At 32.7% G+C, this 22,865-nt stretch overlaps 2 protein-coding genes across 2 annotated transcripts in view; one reads left to right on the forward strand and one right to left on the reverse strand.

Moving 5' to 3' along the window:
* LOC125808166 (nodulin homeobox-like) overlaps positions 1–22,865 on the reverse strand; it is a 217,276-nt gene that overhangs the window by 134,960 nt on the left and 59,451 nt on the right. The window lies entirely within an intron of this gene.
* LOC125808235 (zerumbone synthase) lies at positions 17,422–18,396 on the forward strand (the record flags this gene model as incomplete). The annotated part of the gene is made up of 2 exons (XM_049487958.1): positions 17,422–17,695; positions 17,848–18,396. Coding segments are annotated over 2 exons (816 nt in total), but the record flags the coding sequence as incomplete, so codon positions are not given.

Genomic DNA, 22,865 nt, shown 5'->3' on the forward strand with positions numbered 1-22,865 from the left:
TTTCCATCCATTTCTTTATCATCTTCTTTCTTCTTTGCATCTGAAAATGTCTTCTTCTCTTTAGGGAATTAATTTAGTGTCCAATTTACCTTATAACATTATTTTTGTTATTTTTATTTAAATATTAATAATACATAAAAATACTTTATAATATCTTTAAAAATAAATCGATAGTATAATTTTATTGTCCACTAGATCACTACTAATGAATATTAATTAATAATATTTCTAAAAATAAACTGATCATATAATTTTATCGTCCACAGTCAATAAATACTAATTAATCTCATCATTTAATACCCAATGACAGACAGAACGAGTTGTGAGAGTCAATATTTCTAATCAGTTTTCTCTGAAAGCTACATCTAATTGAAGAAGAAGAAGAAGCCAACATGCTGAGATTAGCTTCAAGGTTAGTTCTCTCTCCACTCTCATAAATCCTTCTAACAACATACAAAAGCTAAATCTGGAATAACTATAATCTAATTATATGTAAATGAAAGCAATAATTCAGTTCTTGAATTTCCAGAATTCATTCTAAATCCACCTCTATTTTGAAATCTGAATATAGTAACATACAGTATACATTAAAGTTGATAAAAATAGAAAAATTTCATCAAGAACAAGTATAATAATTATTGTTATATGTTATTAAGAGTGTTCACGATTTGAATATAAATATTTAATGATTCATAGGGTTTACGCCTCATGTCATGGCTTACGTCTCACTTCAATATACTAAGTAAAACGGCTTGCCTTACGCCCCTGCCTTTTAAAACACTCAAGATATAATAAATGCATTAGCTTATGTATTAGTAGAATCTTATCTGGTACAACTTGCATTAGTCATATAACTCATGCTAGGATGAGTTATACGCTCTATATAACTCATGCTAGGATGAGAAATCCTAGCATGAGTTATACGCTCTATTTATTTAATGCATGCATCATTATTAAAGACTCAATTGCCCCTCAAAATCTCTTTTTTACATTTTTTTTTCATCATATTCGTGGAGGCTATTTTTGTAAATAAATGTTTTTAAAAAAATTGTGCAATGAATGTCATTTTTAATACACCAAATCAAATAATGCATAAAATATAAGTAATGCAAGCATAACTAATACAAACATTTGCGGATCCACTCTATTTAATATCATTCTTATATACCTACAAAATAATTGAAAATTATTTAATAGAGTATACTATAAAAAATAATACTAAATAAAGTGGGTACGCAAATGTTTGCATTAATTTATCTCTCTTTTTTAACATCAAACTCGATCCGGGCCAATGAAATAGAATTTCAATAGGTTATACTATATTAAGACACTTAATAATTTATAATCTCGAGTGATTTTATACTTGTTGTGCCAACATTGTCAAAAGAAGATATTTTTAATATCTCAAGAATAGAGACAACTTTATAAAATTAGTTTTTTAAAGCTAAACTTTTATATGAATTTGAATTTATACAATAAAATTTACATATTGTTTTATTTGAATTTTGTTTATAATAGTATTATTGTAGCCATTTGGGACATATCTATGCCATTCACAAATGTGTGTGTAATGTTTTAGTAAACATTCAAGATTAATGTAGTATTTATTCAAATTCTCATTGCCTATGAATCTCAAATTTTTGTCACCAAGGATGTGTTTGGTATGATATTTTTCCATTTTCTTATATTTGATTGGTTAAATTTTAAAAAAATATTTTTGTTATGAAAGAAGTTCCTTAAAAACGAAAAAGATAATTTTCGTAATGAAAGCAGGAATAACAAGTTTTATAATAAGTGACTTTCTATTTTGTTAAAGATATAACTAATCTTGATTCCAGAATGAATTAATACCTCAAACACAATTTTGTTTTATCTCATCTGAAAAATACGATAAACTAATCCAAAATTTATAATTCCAAGACTATAATTATGAAATAACTTTGTGTGTCTACCCTTTATTGTCTAGCCACCTTAAACTTCAAAAATTATAATCTCTTGAAATAAATTTGTCTACCTATCCCTTGTTGTCTAGCAACCTTAAGCTTTAGATACAATTTTATATTTACAAAAGATGAAAGATATTTTCTTACACTATAGATCCCATTTAAATGATTATTGTATCTTAGTACTCCATTTTTTCTGTCTATCATATTAGATTTGACATTGAGAGTTGGGAAATTATTTCTACAATTGATTAATTTATTTCCTTACTCTTTTTGATTAAGAGTATAAAGTATATATATGCAAAAATTCTAGGTTATTCCAATAATATTTTAAAGATGTTTTTGAAGGGTGCTTGTAACACTCCAGATGTTGTGAGTAGGATTTTACCGAGGAAATTAAAATTTCTTGACTGTTAAGGTCACTAGATGTAGCACCTTGAGTTCCAAGAAGACCTAAAGAGAGTTCATTCAAGTCATTCCTAAGTTATTTTAAGTTTTGGGTCAATTTCAAACAATCATAACTCGCAGTACAAGATGAGTTAGGTGGGCTACAAGGTATCCAATGAAAGGTATTTGAATTATCTTTCCAACACCACCAAGTAAGCCCTTTTGAAGTAAGGTAGTCCAAATAAGGAAAGTTACTCGAAAATAGTAAGGGGTATTTTGGTCTTTTCCTTACCAAATAAGATTTAATTCATTTTTATTAATGTTTTTGGGGTCTAATCTGATTGGGTTCAGTTTTATAATCCTAATATACACCTAGAGTTTTAGTTGAGAGTTCAAGAAGAGAAAAAAGGAGAAAAAAGGAGAGGAACAAGGCGTTCGTCGAGGTTCTTGAGTTTCGTTGCGAATTTTTGCCATGGGTTTGATCCCTAAGAGGTATGTAAGCTTCCATAGTGTTGGGTTTGTTTACCACATGCCAATCATGTTATTTTTAGCGTAAGTTCATTCTCAAAAGTTGAAGGAATTGAGTTCTTGATAGGTGTTCTTGAAAGTCATTCTAAATCTTGTTTTGTTAGGGGTTTTGATGATTTCTTGAGATGAAAGTGATTGTTTTGAGTGTTTTTTTTTAGTGGATTAGTGTGTACTTAGGTTGGGTAATTGAATCTAAGGAAAACTTGAGAATTTTTTTTGATTAAAAGCGATTTAGGATTAGAAAACGAGAGACGAAATTCGTCGAACTTGGCCTGGAGAGAGTCTGGGCCGGCGCGCCCCGGATGCGCCAGAGGGTCTGGGGCGGCGCCTCAGCAGTGTGCCCATAGTGAGGTTCTGAAGTTTGGGGCTGGCACCCTGCGCCCGGAACACGCCAGGGTCGTCTGCCCCCACTTATTTTCCGTCGGTTGTCCCGTTTGAGCTCCTTTGAAGTGTATCTTCACCCCTTTTGATTCTAAACTACTTCTAAACATCTAGAAATCATTCATAACATGAATAATAACCTTGAATTCATAATTAAACTTCAAGGTAGAGTTAAGAGTTAAGTCTTGAGAGTTCTTCCGAATACATTCTGAGAAAGTCCCTTTGAGTCCTTTTGAAGAGTAATCTACAACTTCTAATAACTTGTTTCAAGACTCGAGTAAGTGAGTATGAGAATGATGAGAATATATTCATGAGTCTACTTTGTCTTCACGAGATCCTTCATATCATGGACCATAATTCTTGAATTCATAATTCACATTCAAGAGAGAATTAAAAGTAGAGTTCAAGAAAACCTTTGAGTTCAATTGTGAATCCTTTGAGATCCATCATCGATTTGAGTTAAGTTTTGAGGAAGTAAGTATGAGAATGAGAAGAGTCGTATACACGAGTTCCATATTGTCATGTAGACCCTCGAGTCGAGTCGAGTCGTTCATGCCCACAATTCTGCATGAACTTCATAAATTTAGCATCTTTGAGAGGAGTAGTATCTTCAAGTTCTAAGTCTTGAGTATTGAGTTCCTAATCCCTTTTGAGATTATATTCCTAATCATGGGACTATTATATTTTACCCATGAAGTCCTTGAGTTGAGTTGTTCATACCCATAAATCCACATGACCCCTATTAGTCGAGCAGTCTTGAGATGAGAAGTATCTTTGAGTCCTTGAGTTAAGTAGTTCATGCTCATAAATCCGTATGAACCCTTTGAGTTGAGCATTCTTGAAATGAGTAGTATCATTAAAGTTCTTGAGTTCCAAGTATTGAGTTCTATCTATGGTTATTGAAAACCTTGCATTGAGTCGTTCACATCTCTAATTCAGCATGAACCATATTTTAAGAAGTCTTTTACAAATGCTTTAAACTTGTTTTAAGACTTGAACAATAAGTTGAGTAAGAGTAAAGGTGAAGTTCATTTTCTTCAAAAGATTATATGGGAACTAAGTATTCCTAAAGAGTAAATGTTTTCACATTTAAACAAGAGAGGAAACACCGATTTTCTAAGAGAGACTTTGAGTTCATGTTTCTTTAAAAAGTTCTATTCCTAATTATCAAATTTCTATAGTGTTATTGAGATCCTTCATATCATGAATCATTACTCTTGAATTCATAATTCAAATTCAAGAATGAGTTAAGAGTAGAGTTCAAGAAAGTCTTTGAGTTCAATTGTGAATCATTTGAGATCAACTGTCGATTTGAGCTGAGTATTGAGGAAGTAAGCATGAGAATGAGAAGAGTCATATACATGAGTTCCATAATGTCCTTTAAACCCTTGAGTCGAGTCGTTCATGCCCATAAATTCCGCATGAACTCCATCAGTTGAGTATTTTTTAGAAAAGTAGTATCTTCAAGCTCTAAGTCTTGAGTATTGAGTTCCTAATCCTTTTGAGGTTATATTCCTACTAATGGGACTACTACATGTTACCCATGAAGCCCTTGAGTTGAGTTGTTCATCCCCATAATTCTGCATGAACCCTATGAGTCGAGTAGTCTAGAGATGAGTAGTATCATTGAGTCTTGAGTTCTGAGTACTGAGGTTCTTTATTTCTATTAAGATCACTGAGTTGAGTCGTTCATGTTCATAATTCCAAATGAACCCTATGATTTGAGTTATAAATTTTAAAAAGCTTTTTAAAGCCAAGAGTTGAGTTCTTAAACTGAGTTTTGAGAAAGTAAAGATGAGTTTTGAGAAAAGAGTTTTCTAAAAAATGATCAATATGACAATTGAGTATGCATCAATGTATGAGCAGTATGGTATCTAGATATACCATCAATGTTTATGCAGTATGACTTCCCGAGTCATCAATGATCACATTATAGTATGATTTTGAAATGTTTTTGAAAAAGAGAGCAGAGTTGAGTTCATTTTCTTTAAAATGATATATGGCAACTAAGTATTCCTAAGAGTAAATGTTTTCACATTTAAGATGGGAGGAAAATAAGATTTTCAAAAAAGTTTTGAGCAGTTTGAGTACCATCTCTTTTAAGAGAAAGATTTTTGAGTTATAATCTCAAACCACAGAAAAAGTTATATTTTTAAACATATGAGTCAGTATATTTTGGGAGTAGTATTGAGCACCGATATGGGAGAGTTCAAATAACTCACAACCCCCATAACCATGTAGTCAACGTGGGTAGAAATGGTCATACTTTTTAGATGATTCCTTAATGCTTTTTAGTATAGACTAGTAGATCCACTTAGTTGAGAGGTTCTATACCCTGGCAAAGTATAGGACAGTTCTGGTAGCGTGGGCAAGACGTTGTATCATCACATAACTCATAGTGATGGTTGTCGGTTAGAGACACTCCCACAGAGTTATATTGTATTTTTATATATACAAACTGAGTTATTATTGTATTCTTCAATACATTGATTTGTTATCTACTGTTTTAAAAGCTTTTCATATATATTGCATCTTTTACTGTTGCTTTATCCTTGAGTATAATGAGTTGAGTATCTTGAGTTGAGTACCTTTGAGTTGAATATCATATCTTTGAGTTGAACATCTTATTCTTGAGTTGAGTTGAGTTGAGTGAGTTCAGAAGAGGTAAATATGTTTCCTTTTTATCAAGTTCAAGCCTATGTTTATGCTTTAGAATTTCCCTTACATGCTCGTACATTCCACGTACTGAGTCATTTGGCCTGCATCGTTTCATGATGCAGATACATATATTCAGGATCATCAACAGGTGATTCATTAATACCACATAAAGTTCGAGTTAGCTATGGTGAGCCTCCTTGCTTCCGGAAGGTTCCACTTGTACTTTCAGTTATATACATTGTTAGGATGTCGTGGGTCTTGTCCCGACTTTCATCTCTGTCAGTTAGAGGCTTCATAGATAGACAGTAGAGTTTCAGAAGTCTGTTAATTTATTTTGTTAAATGTATTAAAGACTTGAGTTGCCTATTGTTGGCTAGTTGAATTTTCCATTTATATTCAGAGTAAATTATTTGAGTTAAAGCTTTGTATTTGAGTTTCATGAACTTTATTCAGTTTTAAGCTTTGTATGTTTGAGTTAGTCTTCCGCTTGTAGTTAGCCAGGATGAGGGTTCACTTGGGGACCAACAATGGTTCTCGAGTGCCGGCACGTCCAGAGTGTAGGATCGGGTCGTGACACTTCATAAATAGAGAATAGAGTTTCAGAAGTCCATTCATTTATCTTATTAAATGTTTTAAAGACTTGAGTTGCCTATTTTATGGCGAGTTGAATAATTTATTTGTATTCAGAGTTTTTCATTTGAGTTAATGTTTTGTATTTGAGTTCAATGATTTATTCAGTTTTTAAGCTTTGTATGCTTGAGTTAGTCTTCCGCTTGTAGTCAGCCATGATGAAGGTTCGCGCTTGGGGACCAACAATGGTTCTTGAGTGCCGGCCACGTCCAGAGTGTAAGCTTGGATGGCGACAGTGCTTCCACTTTATCACTCATTTCCACCCCAAGAACACCTATTATAACAACTTACAATATACCTTAAGATTGATAAAATAGAAAAGTTTCATCAAGAACAAGTATAATAGTTATTGTTATTTATTAATATAGGGGTGTTCACGATTTAGTTAAAATTGATTCGATTGATTTGGCATCTTCAATTTCAAGCTTAAAACAATTGTTTTACCGAGCCAACTTTAATTTGGATTCAGATTCTTTCAACTCCCTTCAAATTTTTTTAATTTGGTTGGTTATAAAGGAGATTTAGGGTTTGTTTGGTATGAAGGAAAATGTTTTTCTAGAAAACATTTTTTTGGAAAATAAGTGAATTTCTAACTTATTTTCTCATGTTTGGTTGGTGATTTTTTTTAATGTTTGGTTGGTGAATGAAAAATATTTTTCAGAAAATATCTTTTATTTTTTACTTGAGACTAGAAAATACTCTTTAGAAAAATAATTTCTAATCCAAAAATCAACCTCGATAATTGATCTAGAACCAGACCCTGACACCCGAACTAGGACAAGACCCCGAAGACCATTCCATCTAACCCTAAATCTAAACCCAGGAAAATATTTTTCAAAATCAAATTCTTTTTAAAAAATTATTTTTGACGGGGTGGCGGGGAAGGGGGGAGTGGCTACTGGGGGGATGGGTGGGGTGGAGTAAAAAATGATTTTTTAAAATTTGAAATATTTTCCGTAAACAACTTTCGTGTTTAAAAAAATTGACGGAGTGGCCTAGGTGGGAGGTGGCGGGGGTGTAAAAAATGATTTTTCTTAAATTTGAAATAATTTTCAAAAATAATTTTATTTTTAAAAATATTGACGGGATGTCCTTGGTGGCGGGGGTGGAGGGGGTAGGGGTAAGAATATATTTGAAATTTAATTATTTTATTTTTGGATCGGGAGGGTCGGGTATGGCGTACGAGGTAGGGTAAGAAAAAAAATATTGAAAGATGAAGTAGAGTTTTGGAAAATGTTTTCCTTAATTTTTGAAGGTAAGCCATTTTTCTTAAATTTGAGGACAATGAATTGATTTTTGGAAAAAAAACTTTTAAGCCAACCAAACATAGAAAAAATGAAAAGCATTTTCTAGAAAATGTTTTCATTCCTACCAAACACACCCTTAATCTCCATAGACACTTCTAGCATCATTAATTTTGAATAGTGTTTGGTTACTGCGTATTTTTCTTTCTCATAAATAATAGTTTATTTTTAGAAATGTTATAAGGGAAAATTAAGCAGAATAACAAACAATTAAAGGATATTAAATGTTATAGCTGTTGTTTTGGTAAATTGTAATTTGCGGCCATAGTTTTCCCAAATCTTGTTATTTGTTTAATTTTTACAATTCGGTTTCTGATTGTATAAATCCAGAAATTGTATATACTTACCCTGGCTATTTGTATACAATTTATGAAAATTTCACATTAAATTATCTTGTTTATATATTGACAAGCGAAATATACAAACGGACATCTGAAAAATTTCTGAATATATAAATACAGAATTTATATATACTTACTTTATTTGTATATTCGCAAGCGAAATATACAAATCACACAAAATATACAAACCGTAACCTCCATAGCAAACTGATCGTAAAAGAAGAATCTAGAATTTAGAGAGAAAAAATATCTAAGGAGAAAGAAGAATCTTTCATTGAGTAAAGCTTACTGATTACAATGAGTAAAGTAGCTATTCATACATGATTTCACTGTTAGTAACTAATCTTACTGTAACTAACAACTAGAAGATTAGTTATAACTAACTCATGTAATATTATATTACCCTTAATTGATCCTAGCAGTGTTACCTAACTAACATTTATTTCTTCACACTACAACACTCCCCTTCAAGCTAAGTAGTGCAAAGACATTTAACATTCCTAGCTTGGATATAAGATGTTCATGTTGCAGTCTTGATAGCCCTTTAGTTAACATGTCAATAGGCTATTCTTTGGTAGGTAGGTAGTTTAGTTTGATCAGTCCTTGTTGCAACCTTTCCCTTATAAAATGACAGTCAATCTCAATGTGTTTGGTCCTCTCGTGGTACACTGAATTTGCAGCAATTTGTATTGCAGCTTTGCTGTCACAATACATTTGAACTGGTAATTGTACTTCAGCATCTACTTCCTTTAAATACTCCAAGTAACCAAACTAGTTCAGATACAGTAGAGGCCAAGCTCTTGTATTCAACTTCTGCTGAGCTCTTTGACACTGTGGTTTGTTTCTTGGCTTTCCATTACACTAGAGAATTTCCCACTTTGATCATATACCTTGTTACAGACCTTCTAGTTAGTGGACAAGAGGCCCAGTCAGCATCACAAAATGCAGTGACCCTCTTATCAGATGTACTAGCTAAGAGTAACCCCTGTCCAGGTTGTCGTTTTAGATATCTCACCACCCTTAGTGCAGTATCCATATATGACTTCTTTGGTTATTGCAAATTGGCTTAAGGTCGGAGTACTAAAGGAAATATCAGGTCTTGTCATATTGAGATATAACAGTTTCCCTATCAATTTTTTGATACTTTGTTGCATCTATCACAAGGTCTTCTTCTGAGTCCTTCTGTCCCTTGTGTATATGATCATCATACAACTTAGATGTTAGTTTGACATTAATGTCAATAGGGGTTCCAGCAGGCCATGCTGCTGACAACCCAACTTCTATGGGCTTCTGATATAAGTTCAAGGACATACTTCCTTTGATGCATTAATATACCATCTGCTGATCTAATGAATTTAATGTCTAGGAAATATTTCAGCTCTCCTAAATCCTTCATTTTAAATTCTTGTTATAGTGTCTTCTTTGTCTCTTCAATCAACTTTAGACTACTTCCAGTTATCAACATATCATCTACATACACTAGTACAACAACCATTCCTTCTTCTGATTTATTGATGAACAAACCGTAATCATATGAACTTTGTTTGAACCTGAGTTTGATGAGAGCTTCTGTCAGCTTATGATTCCACTGTCTTGTAGCTTGTTTGAGTCCATATAAGGACTTTGTCAGTCTACACACCTTCTCCCCTTCGATGACAAACCCTTGAGGTAACTACATATATATTTCATCATCCAGATCACCCTGCAATAAGGCATTAAAAACATCCATCTGATGAATATGCCAATGTCTAGAGGCTGCCAAAACTGCAATGGTTCTTACAGTGACCATCTTAACAACTGGTGAAAAGGTCTCTTGATAATCAATTGATCCCTTCTTGTTGACTATAACCTTTAGAAACTAACCTTGCCTTGAACCCTTCTATTTCACCAGTAGATTTGTACTTAACTTTGTATATCCACCTACAACCTATAAGCCTCTTCCCTCTTGGTAAATCAATAAGTTCCCAAGTTTTGTTACACTCTAAAGCTTGTATCTCAGTCTGCATAGCATCCACCCACCTTTTATCTTTGATAGCTTCTACATATGACATAGGTTCCTTAATAGTGGAAGTAGCAACAATGTAACATTGATAAGATGGAGACAGATAATCATAGCTAATATAATTACACAATGTATATTGTACATCCTTAGTTGTATTCAGTGAAACAAAGTCCTTCATCCATGTAGGAGTTTGTGTATTTCTGGTAGATCTTTTGGTAGGCACTGGTACTGCAGACTCAACTACATGATCAACTTCATCATTAGCTATTAGAGGAGCTACATTCTCAATAACCTGATCAATGCTATCAGTTACTTCCAGCTCTTGCTATTCTATTACTTCCTACTCTATGATATCTTCTGGCACAATATTTTCCTCATCACACCTTAGCGTCATAGGAGTGAACTCAGTGAAGACTTGAGACAACACCCATGAACCATGTACCGTGTCTTCAAATATAGGATGATTGTTAGAATCACTCTTATTTGCAAAAGGAAATGTATCTTCCCTGAATATGACATCTCTACTGACAAAGAAGGTTTTATTAATCAGATCAAACAACACATATCCCTTCTGGACTTCTGAATATCCCATATGAACAGCTATTTTGATCTTGCCATCAGTTTGTCATGTTCAGTGAGGTTTTTAGCAAAACATAAGCACCATAATGTCCTTAAATGAGACAAACATGGTTGGCTTCCATATAACTTCTCATAAGGAGTTTGATAACCTATCACACTACTTGGTAACCTGTTGATTAGATAAACTGCAGCTAAAACACAGTGCCCCCAAAACCTCAAAGGAATGTGTGCCTGTAATCTGAGTGCCCATGTTACTTCAAGTATATGTCTATGTTTCCTCTCAGCAACCCCATTTTGCTGAGGGGTATATGGACAAGACCTCTGGTGTATAATTCCCAATTCTTTAAACAAAGCAGTGCATACTTAGTTAACAAACACAGTCCCATTGTCAGACCTTAACACCTTAACATTTCTCCCAAATTGAGTCTTAACATATTGTAGAAACAGTTTCAAGGACACACACACATCAGATTTATGTTTAAGCAGAAATACCCAAGTCAATCTTGAAAAATCATCCACTATTGTAAGGAAGTACTTGTTACCATCAAACGTGGGTGTACTATAAGGACCCCACAAGTCAACAAGAATCAAATCAAAACAAGCACTACTTCTTATACTACTTGAAGGAAAAATAGACCTAGTCTGCTTAGCACAAGGGCAGTCTGAGCATTTAGAGATTTTACATATATTATCTTTGTTCATATCAAAGATTTTTGCAAGAACTATAAAAGATACATGACCTAATCTTTGGTGCCACAATTCCATGTTGGAAATCACTCTAGGAACAATAAATGCAGACTTTTTCTTTTCACTTTCAGTCCCATGTGTCAACTGTTGTAGTAGAAAATACAATCCTCCTTCCTCTTTACCAACCTTTTTCACCTTTCCACTGTAAAGTTCCTGAAAGACACAAAAATGAGGGAAGAAGGTGACTGAACAACCTAGTTCCTTTGTGATTTGACTTACAAATAGTAGGTTATGCTGGAATTCAGGTAGGTGAAATACATTTGTAACCACACTGTTAGCTGACAAATCATAATTACCCACATGAGTCACTTGAGTGGTGTTACCATTTGGAAGATATACAAATCTAGGAGCATCAAGTTGTGTCACAGACCCCTTAGACATCATATTCAAGTTAGACACCATATGATGTGTAGCACCAGTATCTACAATCCACATTTTTTTTATCTTCAGAAACAAAATATGATTTACCTGTCGTATTAACAACACTGCAATCATATATGGGCTGATATGACTTTTGTTGAAACATTTTGAGAATGTGATCATATTGATCTTTTGTGAAAGTATATCCCTGAAGTAGTTGTTTGACATCTCTCTCAGCTTGGCTTAATGACATATAGTTTTTAACCCATTCATTTGCAGAATTACCACCATTACCATTTTGAGTCTCATCAACCTTTCTCCCCCACTCAGGTATATGTACATTTGTGTTAAATCCATAAGAAAAATGAGCATGGGATGCTGAAGGCTAACCAGACTCACTACCCTGAATCTTTCTTTTAGACTTGAAGTCAGGTGGATACCCGACAATTTTGTAGCAAAACTCATTGTTGTGGCCTTTACATGTGCAGAAATCACAAATCAGCACATAATTCTTCTTAAACCTTTTATTCACCCCTAAGCTATTGGTTGTATTCACCCCTGAGCTACTACCAGCTTTGGAATATAGGGCAATAGATTCCATACTGATTGAATTTAGTCCCATACTGCTGTTTGATGTGTGAACGACTGCCTTCTGACTTTCATCTCCCACAATCATAGCATAGGCATGATTAATAGATGGCAATGGGTTCATCATAAGAATTGGCTCCTAGCCTGATGGTATGATTCGTTCAGTCCCATCAAGAACTGGTACAACTTCTGCCTATTCATATGTTCCACAAATCCTTTTGATTTCTCACAATTACAACAAGGGGATGGTACCAACACCTCAAACTCATCCCACAAGGTCTTAAGTCTGGTAAAATACACAGAAATAGAAGCAGTACTTTGTTGTAAATAAACTATATCTTTGTGCAAACTGTATGTTCTGGATCCATCCACCCTATCAAATCTTTCCTTCAAATCATTCCACACATTCATAGCACTTGAGGCAAAGGCAATGCCACTTAATAAACTCTTAGAAACAGAGTTCATCAACCAAGATAATACTATAACATTAACCCTTTCCCAATGTCCCCATAGTTCTTCACCATATACTTCTCTCCAGCAACTACCATCAATTAGCCTTAATTTATTTCTCCCTAACAGAGCTAACTGAATTGATCTACTCCACAACATATAATTTTCAATACCAGTCAACTGAAACTAAATCAGGTTGATCCCACTAATATTAGTAGGACTCAAAAACAGAGGATGATTATAATCAATACCTTGATTTGAAAGAGAACTGCCATTGTTATGAGCAGATGTACCACTGGTTTAACCAATGTTGAGATTCTGAGACAGATCCACCGCTACATTATCAGGAGCCATTGAACAAACTCTGATTCAACTCAGGATTGGAACTGTTTTTGCAGAATCTCCTTTCGCGGAAGCAAAATACAGATTTCAAATTGAAATCTACTGCTGAAGGGAATCAACAACAATGAATCAATGGATCGACAGTAATCCTTTGATTCTATACCAAAATCGTCTTCAACAGTAGCTACTGTGAAGGCTTCTCTGATACCATAATTGTAAAAAAAGAATCTAGAATTAAGAGAGAAAAAATATCTAAGGAGGAAGAAGAATATTTCATTGAGTAAAGCTTACTGATTACAATGAGTAAAGTAGCTATTTATACATGATTTCACTATTAGTAACTAATCTTACTGTAACTAACAACTAGAATATTAGTTATAACTAACTCATGTAAAGACTATACTACCCTTAACTGATCCTAACAGTGTTACCTAACTACCATTTATTTCTTCACATTACAACACAAACATAACTATAGCTATAAAGCGCAATTATCAAAACTATAGCTATAGAGCCTTATTATGTTAGCTATTTCTAAAATTCTCTTATATTGTAATGTATTTTCCCATATTATTAATATAAAAAAAAAATATATATTATAATGTAAGTTGGACTCTAAATTAATTATTGTATATCGTTATGCTCTTCGTCAATACCATTGAAACAATAGATATACACCATTGAAGCAATCACCATATTTTTAGTTGGCTTACTAAAAGTAAGGACTTCTTTTACGATTTATATTTATCGTTATTATTCATCATGCTCTTCTTCAACACCATTGAAGCAACAAACCTACACCATTATAATTAAGGTATATGAGACAATCACCACACTAGTTATTTGAAAGTTATGCTACACGAGTAAAACGGTAACAATATTGGTCTCATTAGAAGAACTAATTAACTTTTTATTTTAAGAAACACGAAAGTTTAAAATATATATGAGGAGCACTTTCAAGTAGTGCAAGCCAAGCAATGACACAGTACTTTCTCAAGTGCAAGTTAATTTATGAAATTGAGTTGGATGTCCAAATCAATTTCATTTCTTTGTTAGAGTAGTCTAAAATATAGGGTATTTAACTTAGTCAAATCTGACCAATTATGGTTGGATGGATTGAGACATAAAAGAGATTAAATTCCACTAGTCAAATTCTTATAATTAATAATAATTTAAAACTAAAATTATTTTGTATGGGTTGGTAATTGTCTTAAATTGCTTTAATAGTGTTGAAGTAGAGTGAGAATAATGATGACGAAGACAAATAGTAAAAGAAGTCCTTATTTTTAGTAAGGCAATTAGTAAATATCCTAAACAAATTTCATATAATTAATTTAGGATCTAACTTACTTAATAATACTTTTTTTTGTTATTTTTATTTAAATATTAATAATAAACTCTCTCCGTTCATTTTTACTATTACTGTTTAACTTGACACACATATTAAGAAAATAGTAATTGATATAGGTATTTTATCATACTATCCCTATTAAATGGCGTTTAGTATTACTAGATCTCAAAAAATGATTTGGAAAATAATATTTAATGTTAAGGTTAAAACATGAAAAAAATAGTCTTTCCTTCATATGTCAAAAGTAACAAGTAAAATTGAAAATCTATTTTAGGAATAAGTAACAAGTAAAAATGAACGAAGAAAGTATAAAAATACTTTACAATATTTCTAAAAATAAATTGATAGTACTACCTTCGTCCACTTTTAATTGTCACAGTTTTTCTTTTTAGAGTCAAACTATAAAAAAACTTTTACTAATATTTTGTGATGTATTTTTTCATCATATTGATATGCAAAAAATTGTAATTTATAGTACTTTTCGTATAGTTTTTGAATATCTAAATATCAAATTAATGTAATCTAATTTAACTTTGAAAATTAGTCAAACTAACTTTCGAAAAGTACAACATAACAAATAAAAGTGGACATAGAGAATATAATTTTGTTGTCCACTATCAATGAATATTAATTAATAACATTTCTAAAAATAAACTGACCATATAATTTTATTGTCAATTGTCAATAAATACTAGTTAATCTAATCATTTAATACCCAATTGACTTGAGAGACAGAGTGAGTAATGAGATTCAGTTTTCTCTGAACACTACATCTAATTGAAGAAGAAAAAGAAGAAGCCAACATGCTGAGATTAGCTTCAAGGTCAGTTCTGTCTCTTCACTCTCATCAATTCTTCTAACAGCATAGAAAAGCTAAATATGGAATAAGTATAATCTAATTATATGTATATGAAAGCAATAATTCAGTTCATGAATTTGCAGAATTCATTCTAAATCCGCCTCTATTTTGAAATCTGAATACAGCTAGTTAGATGTGGGGAAAAAAATACTCCCTCTGTCCACAATTGTTTGTCAGGGTAAGGTCATGCACATCCCTCAAGGAAAATTTAATACAAAGTGTAATTCACTAATATAACCCTACTGTATCAAGAATACCAAAAGTCCACATAACTTTTCAATTGAACTACACAATCATTAAGGGCAGAATTGAAAAAAAGTGACTAATTATTTCTTGATTGTTTAAATTGACAATTTATCTTGGACATCTATTTTTAGTATACCTGCCAAACAATTGTGGACGGAGAGAATAATATTCTGATTGGTAACAATCGAATTTAGTAGGCATTTAATCATAAATTTCAAATATCATGACATATTCGGTTTTGTTTTTATTTTCTCTCGTATTGTGCACCTTATCTTTACATCTCATTTTTTTGTTTTCTTCTGTTTAATTTTGAACCAATTAACAGGGGCGGCATCAAATCCAGGGCCCTGCTTCGAACTTTCAATAAATACTTCTCTACTCAAGTTGAGAGGTGTGTTTTCTCTTTCACATACACAAATGTTCCGCTTTATGTAGCACAGTTCGAATTACGAGGATTAAGTTATTAAATTTATGTTGTAAATTTAGATGTAAAATTTTGAAATGATCTAGCTAGCCAATGAGAACGAGCCATTAAGGCACCGCGATCGCTAACCGTTGCATCTTTCGTTTATGCTATTTATTTGTGAAGGTTTCGCTTTGCTCTTTGATAAAAATATGACACGACTTTCTAGAAAGTGATTTTTTTGTATTTGATATTCATATTGGGATTCGATTAAATTTAAATTCATGCCGAAAAATCCTACATACTCCCTATTAGAAAGAGAAGTAAGAAGACATTAACTCTCTTGGATATTTCAAAGTAAAAATTTATATATTTTAATATTGTATAAAAATATTGTTATAGATTATAATAACAATTATAAAATTTAAAATATTTTATTAATATAAAAAATTATAGTTATTATTTCTTTGATTTTTTTAATAATAATTGTAACACATTATGTGAGTGAAGGAATATTATTCTTAAATGTCACATGACCGTTGATATATCTTCTTGTACCGACAAAAATGACAAGAGGTCATTTTATTTATTCGCATAGACAACATGCATGTCAGGTATCATAATTTGAGTGGTAAAAAGACAAGGAACACGATAAAAAAAAATTATAATATACTTGAGGAATATAAAGTTTATAGATTTCCATTAAGATGCGCATAACTTTTCATAAATATCGTTCATAATTACGAAAAACATAGTGATAATCCGCATATTTACTAAATATAGGAGTAACAATTTATTTCAAAATATAACTATTACGCACGCACGCAAAATATCATTTATATAAATACATTTTAAGATAGTCTCCCAAATCATTACATATGCATGAATTTTAGGAGATACACTTGTATCATTATCATAACCGAATTGTACTTAGAGATATCCGAAATCGGTTTGGTGGGCTTGTTGGTAGCTATAACAATTTGTATGCCCACCGGAAAATGTTGCTATCTAAAATTCCACACTGGAAAAATCGGGGATGAGAGCAGCAGTTGGGTATTTAGTAGTGTTTTTTTGGTTTTATCATTTCGTAACTAGATATCTTATATTCAAGCCTCAAAATAAAAATAAAAAGTCTTGCTTGAAAGTGTTTTTCTTTTTAATCGATCTTGTATGTTTCAAAATCTAATTAATCAAGAAATTCATGATTGATATCGAAATTAAATTAATTTTTTTTGGATCGATTGAGGTTAACCTTCTTTTAATGGCTTGACCTTCTGGCCGTCCCTGACTACTCTGATTACAAAATTTGAAAGTAAATTTATTTTGTGAATGCAAGGAAACTAGAAGGCAAGGTAGCGCTCATCACCGGAGCAGCAAGTGGAATCGGAAAAGAAACAGCCGCGAAATTCATCAACAACGGTGCCAAAGTTGTAATAGCAGATGTACAAAATCAGCTCGGCCAAGAAACTGCCTCCGAGCTCGGGCCAAACGCCTCCTTTGTGGTCTGCGATGTCACAAAAGAATCCGACGTCTCCAATGCCGTGGATTTCACCGTCTCCAGCCACGGACAACTCGACATTATGTACAACAATGCAGGTATTTAGAGGCGACTTCAACGTACAAAGTAACTCATACTTTCTCTATTTCAATTTATTTGTCAGATTTTAATTGAAACAGAGTTGTCTTAAACATGTTTGTGCATAGAATTAAAAAAATAATTAAAATTTTGTACCCCTCCCTGCACGTAGGTATAGCATGTCGTACTCCACGGACCATAGCCGATCTTGACCTCGATGCATTTGATCGGGTCATGGCTATCAACGTCCGTGGGGTGATAGCAGGAATTAAGCACGCAGCTCGGGTGATGATCCCACGGAAAACCGGTTCCATATTGTGCACAGCTAGTGTCACAGGGGTGATAGGAGGTCTAGCGCAGCCCACGTATTCGACAACCAAATCCTGTGTGATCGGAATCATGAGATCCGTAACAGCAGAACTAAGTGAGCACGGAATCAGAATCAATTGTGTATCGCCCTTTGCCATTCCAACCCCGTTCTATTTGGATGAGATAAAATTGCACTACCCGGAATTGGAACCTGAAGTTCTTGTTAAAATGTTGCATCGCACGAGTGAGTTGAAAGGAGCTTACTGTGAGCCAATTGATGTGGCTAATGCTGCTCTGTTTTTGGCTAGTGATGATGCCAAGTATGTTAGTGGCCATAACTTGGTGATAGATGGAGGTTTCACCTCTTATAAGAGTTTAAATTTCCCCATGCCTGATCAAGTATAGTACTCATCCCGTTTCAATTTAAATGTCTTAGTTTGACTGCGCACAAAGTATAAGAAACAAAAGAGTATTTCTGAATTTTATGATTTTAAATTCAAAATGTGTGTAATCATTTAATCTTGTGGTGTTAAAAGTTGTTATATGAGATGTTGGAATTTCAAAACTTACTAGATATAGAAAAATTATTACTCTTTATACATCATCCATAGTTTATCATTGGTTCGATTTGAGTTTTGAATTTTAGCTTACCGACCTCCAATTTGTTTATATGATATAAAGAGGTCTTCAAAGGGAAAGACGCAAATTACCTTGCCCTTTTTTCCATTATTCACACATGAGAGTGATGATATTCTTCATTTATTAATTATCTGCATGACGTAAAATGTCAATCTCTCCTCTCTTGCATTTTCCCCTTTATGACATGCATACTCATAATATAAATGACCGCAACATGGACGATCTTCATGTGCTCGATCCTTACTCATGTTCAATCTAATGTCAATGTATATACATAACATAATATTAATAGAATATGAGATGATGATGCATCTCATTTCAATCAAATACTGAGCATGACATAGATTCACCTCGGCTATCACAAATATATGGATTCAATAAAGAAATATGAGCACAAACAACATCAAAGTCAACAACTCGACAACTAAGGTCCATATGCTTTGGCATTTTAGGATTATAATAAATCATTTTATAGTATCTAACTTTCTCTATTATAACACCGATACTAAAAAAAATGTCCATCACATATGGGTACAAGACCCCCATTTTTTGCTTTCATCCATTATCTATTTCTTTTTTGATCTTTAATTTGTAAAATGTCCCTCAACAAAATCTAGAAAATCTTAACGTACGTTGAATATTGAACAATGTGTTACGAATCCTAAAGATTTTGTCTTTCCTTGTCGTAAAGCTTTAGAACATTCCTAATCTATAATATGAAATCATACTATGAAATCATGAGATGAAATTGAAGTTTTGTTTGAACATGTGATTTTGACTTTTTGTGTTGTATATTTTCTTATAAACATAAGAATTTCATAAGTTGTAAAACTATTATAATAGCCCCAATTGTTTATTCAATCTTACCAAATAAACAAAAAAATTATAAAATCGCATAATAAATTATTACAAATCTATTTGTTCTCCACTTAAGTAAGAAAAAAGTTTTGTAGCATTGTAAAAAGTAGAAAAAGCCTGTTTCATCTAACTCTTCCTACTCTAACTATGATTATTTCACTGAGAAGGTCATCTTCATTTGGCTTATTCTGCCCTCTGAAGTGAAGTGAATGTCTTACTCACATTTTCAGCGCATTAATTTTGTGCTAAAATCAAACATATTAGAAGTAGTGATTATCAAACATACATTACCAATTTTATCCTTTTTTATATTAAATTGCTTTAAACTTTTCCATATGTAGCTGAAAAATAAGTTTTTTTTACAGAAAATTTGACTAGAATGATATTTTATCTATGTGTTTATCTTTTTAAACATTTTTACCTTTTTAACTTTAATACCTTTTAACTAAAAAATATAAAAAAACATCAGTTTATTTTAAAATTAAAAAAAATATTATAGTTTTTTTTAATTTTCTAGCCAAATTCTGGCCAAATTTTCTGGCCATTTAGCACTTTCCTTTTTTTTATTATGAAAAACCAAAAAGTATTACTCCCTCCGTTCTTATTTATATTAACCAAATCAATTCCTATTTTCTCATTCATATTCACCAAGTTTAAAGTAATAATAAATTTTATGTTGATGAGAATAATAAATTTTATGTACATATGAAATAAATGGTTAGTGGATACTCCCTCAATCTGTAATTACTTGTCAAATTTTCAATTTTTATTTGTCCCGTTTTACTTGTCCATTTTGACAAATCAAGAAAGGACAATTTCTTTTACCTATTATTGTAACACCCCTAAATACTAACCAAGAGTCGCATGTCGATTTACCGTTGCTTAATTACTAGAATATGTTTTAGTCTCATTTTGGGAACTTGAAGTGTTGTGAAAATTGCCAACTTGCTTAGCATAAATTCTTATCGTAATTTAAGGATTTGTGATGGGGTGTTTAGGTAATATCCTAATTAAAATTTTGTTTAACTTTAAAAGGAAGGTAAGGGATATACATATAGATATATATGTATGCTTTTTGGGCAGCCAACATTTTGTTGGGCAGCCCCTTTTGGTGACTTTTGTTTAGGTGATAAGTATCACCTTTGGAAGATATATTTTTCCAACCCCTATAATTAATTTCGTTTTTCCTCAAGTCTAAAAACATTAGAACCTTAGCTTAACAGATTGTTCTTCAAAATCACAAGAGAAAACTTGGCCCTTTTGGTTGGAATTCAAGAACACACACTTCTTGTTGGTAAGTGTCAAAATCTGTTGCTGAACTGGGCAGTGTTTAGTCTTATATGCATAACTCTCGTTCTAGAGCTTAGTTTACAGTGAGTAAATATGATTTGGAAAGCTAATTGATAGACCTACAACTCTTATGTTTATGTCAAACTCTGATTCAGCTGTTATAGACTCGAAATATGGGACGCAACATAGGACAAGTTCTGTCCAGATTTTAGAATTTCAAATTCTGTATGAACAGCTGTTAGTGTTTTGACTATATCTTGTTGTACAAAATACCTTTTGCGGTGATTCTTGTTTGTTTGCAACCCTAAGAGATGTATCTACATATTTCATGAAGGGTATAAAGTCTAGTTTTGCTGTTTTCCGTTTCAAATCTAAGTTGCGACATGAGGTACTAGGCTGGCCAGAATCACTGTTTTGGAGCATTGTTGTGTTTGTGCAGGCTAATTTTACTTGTGATGATAATCCCGTTTTACATCAATATTATTGAGCTGCTAGGGATTAAATAAGTTGTTTAATTGTATTTTAAAGGTTGTATATACTCGTGAACAAGTTGAGGACCTTGATACGTTGGTTGGACTGTTTCTTTGCTAAGGCACCGAGGTTTGTGTATAAACTTGTACTTGCACTCTTTTAACCTCTAGTATATTTGAAATTGGATCTTGGTACCTTGGCTACCTCTTGTCACTTTGCATTGTGTGGATTGGTATCCTTTGAGAAGTTAAAGATGCTTGTGTACCTCGCCCACTTGTACGGATTGTTTGATCACTTGGCACTCTTGTTGGGACCTCGTCCTTCTTGTGGCTGTGACTTTGTCACTCTTGGCATGCCTCTTGATTCGGATCAGTTGCCATCTTGACTCTGGATTTTTAGTTCGTCTTAAGTATGGATGTTGTCCATTTTAAGTACGAATTAGAAAACCATTTTTAATATGGTTCTTGGTTCTCTTGATTATTGGGCTTTGACCCTTCTTGATATAGGGCGTCGACCCTTCTTGATACTTGGTTGTGCTTGGTGTGAAGACATGATGTACATATTGGGCGAACCTTGTTGTTGAATCTCTTGGAAAATGATGCTATGAACGTTCTTGACATTTGGATCTTTAAATATCGAACTTGATACTCTTTATATATTGTTTACTTGATTTATTAATTATGTTCAATTATGTTGCTTATGACTTGAGAAGGTTTATTTTGTGAATCGGATGGCTCCAAAACTATAGTTTTGCACCACTAAGCTATATGCTTAGCGATCGTTGTTTCTATCGTAGGGAATGAGCGAGTGGATGCGTGAAGTTGGCCATTGGAGAGGGAGATTTTGAGAGCCTTAAGGAAGATCACATTTGCATTTAGGCATCTATATTTTGTATAAACCTTGGGACTTGTACATGATCTTTTTGTTGTATATTTACTGATCGTGTCACCATGGGTTGTAAATTAAGTATGGCTATGTGTTTTTGTTCTTTTGGGGCGTGAAAGCCCAAGTCTTGTAATATATTAAATTTACCACTAATTTTGAATGATGGTATGAAGCATGAATCACCTAGTTGAGTACTCGAAAGTTAGATATATATATATATATTTTTTAATGTGAGGACAATATATATATATATGCATAAAAATCTCATAATTTATTGGCTGGTTTTGAATATTTGTGTGAAGCATGAACGGGCTGATTTCGATACTTCGAAATGGGTAATATTCATATTATTTCATCCTTAAGTGTGAAGATAATATATGCATGAAAAGCTCATCGGTTATTTGCTTAAATTATTTTTGGGAGGGTTTTTCCGTCATAAGTTAAAACTCCGTGCCATATCAATTTTGACATCACATAAATGTTTAAATGTACAAGATGCACATCCTTATCTAATTTTTCCCTTTATGAACCTAATCCCTCTATTAAACTACAATCAGTATGGCCATAGTAAAACTCTTTTAATTGTCGCAAGTATTTCAGTAGTTTTCTTGCTTAGGTGGTAGTATCCTTTCGAAAGGGTCGTTACAATTATACCCTAAATTAATTACTTTGAAAAATGTGGAACTTCTTAAAAATCTTAAATTTTTAATTCATCCTCTTCATAATTAATAGGGGTAA

Source organism: Solanum verrucosum, unplaced genomic scaffold, assembly GCF_900185275.1.
Source record: "Solanum verrucosum unplaced genomic scaffold, falcon-dt-bn FXZP01000234.1, whole genome shotgun sequence".
Classification (NCBI taxonomy): domain Eukaryota; kingdom Viridiplantae; phylum Streptophyta; class Magnoliopsida; order Solanales; family Solanaceae; genus Solanum; species Solanum verrucosum.